Source organism: Plasmopara halstedii (assembly GCF_900000015.1).
Source record: "Plasmopara halstedii genome assembly, contig: Scaffold_2956, whole genome shotgun sequence".
In the NCBI taxonomy this organism is placed as follows: domain Eukaryota; phylum Oomycota; class Peronosporomycetes; order Peronosporales; family Peronosporaceae; genus Plasmopara; species Plasmopara halstedii.
Genome location: NW_020189861.1, coordinates 1,630,091 through 1,630,632, shown reverse-complemented (window position 1 = coordinate 1,630,632; position 542 = coordinate 1,630,091). Strand labels below are relative to the sequence as shown.

Below are 542 nucleotides of genomic sequence, written 5' to 3'. Positions count from 1 at the left end.
GTTTCTCACATGTAAGTCTTTCACCTCATCTCGTAGCGCCTGTAGTTCGTTATTTTTCCCGATGGTCTTCTCATTCAGTTTAAAAGAAGCTGTCATACGTTCAATTTGGCTCTGTAGCTCTTCAATCTCATCTGTAAACACCTTTCGAAGTTTCGTTACTTCGTCTAAATATGACTTTGTAATATCTTCTTTTTCAGATCTTAAACCATTCACTTCATTCTGTAGCAGCTTCAACTTGTCTTCCAAAGCGACTCGCTTCTCTTCCACTTTGTGTTCTAGTGTATCACAATTAATACTCTCCTTGTTTTGCTCAACCTTCGTATCTTCATCAGCATCCACTTTGGCAGTTTCTTTACCTTGACTCTCGTCTATGTCACCTTTTTCGACTAAATTAGCTTGTAAATGTTCAAGCTGACGATGCAATTTATTCACTTCGTCAATATATCGTGTCGCCATTTCCTCCTTCTCTTCCACCATATCGATAATCTCAACTTTTAACTCTTTCATTTGATCCATTTTGATTTTTTCAATCACATCCATTG

The 542-nt window shown here is 37.5% G+C and overlaps 1 protein-coding gene across 1 annotated transcript in view; it reads right to left on the bottom strand.

The window, feature by feature from the left end:
• Positions 1-540, bottom strand: part of PHALS_06433 (uncharacterized protein) — a gene marked incomplete at both ends in the record, with an annotated part of 624 nt that extends 84 nt beyond the window's left edge. The window contains one exon of the mRNA XM_024719719.1: positions 10-540. Within this exon, the coding sequence (XP_024584990.1) occupies positions 10-540 (531 nt within the window). The remainder of the gene's footprint in view (positions 1-9) is intronic.
• Positions 541-542: the final 2 nt, after the last annotated feature.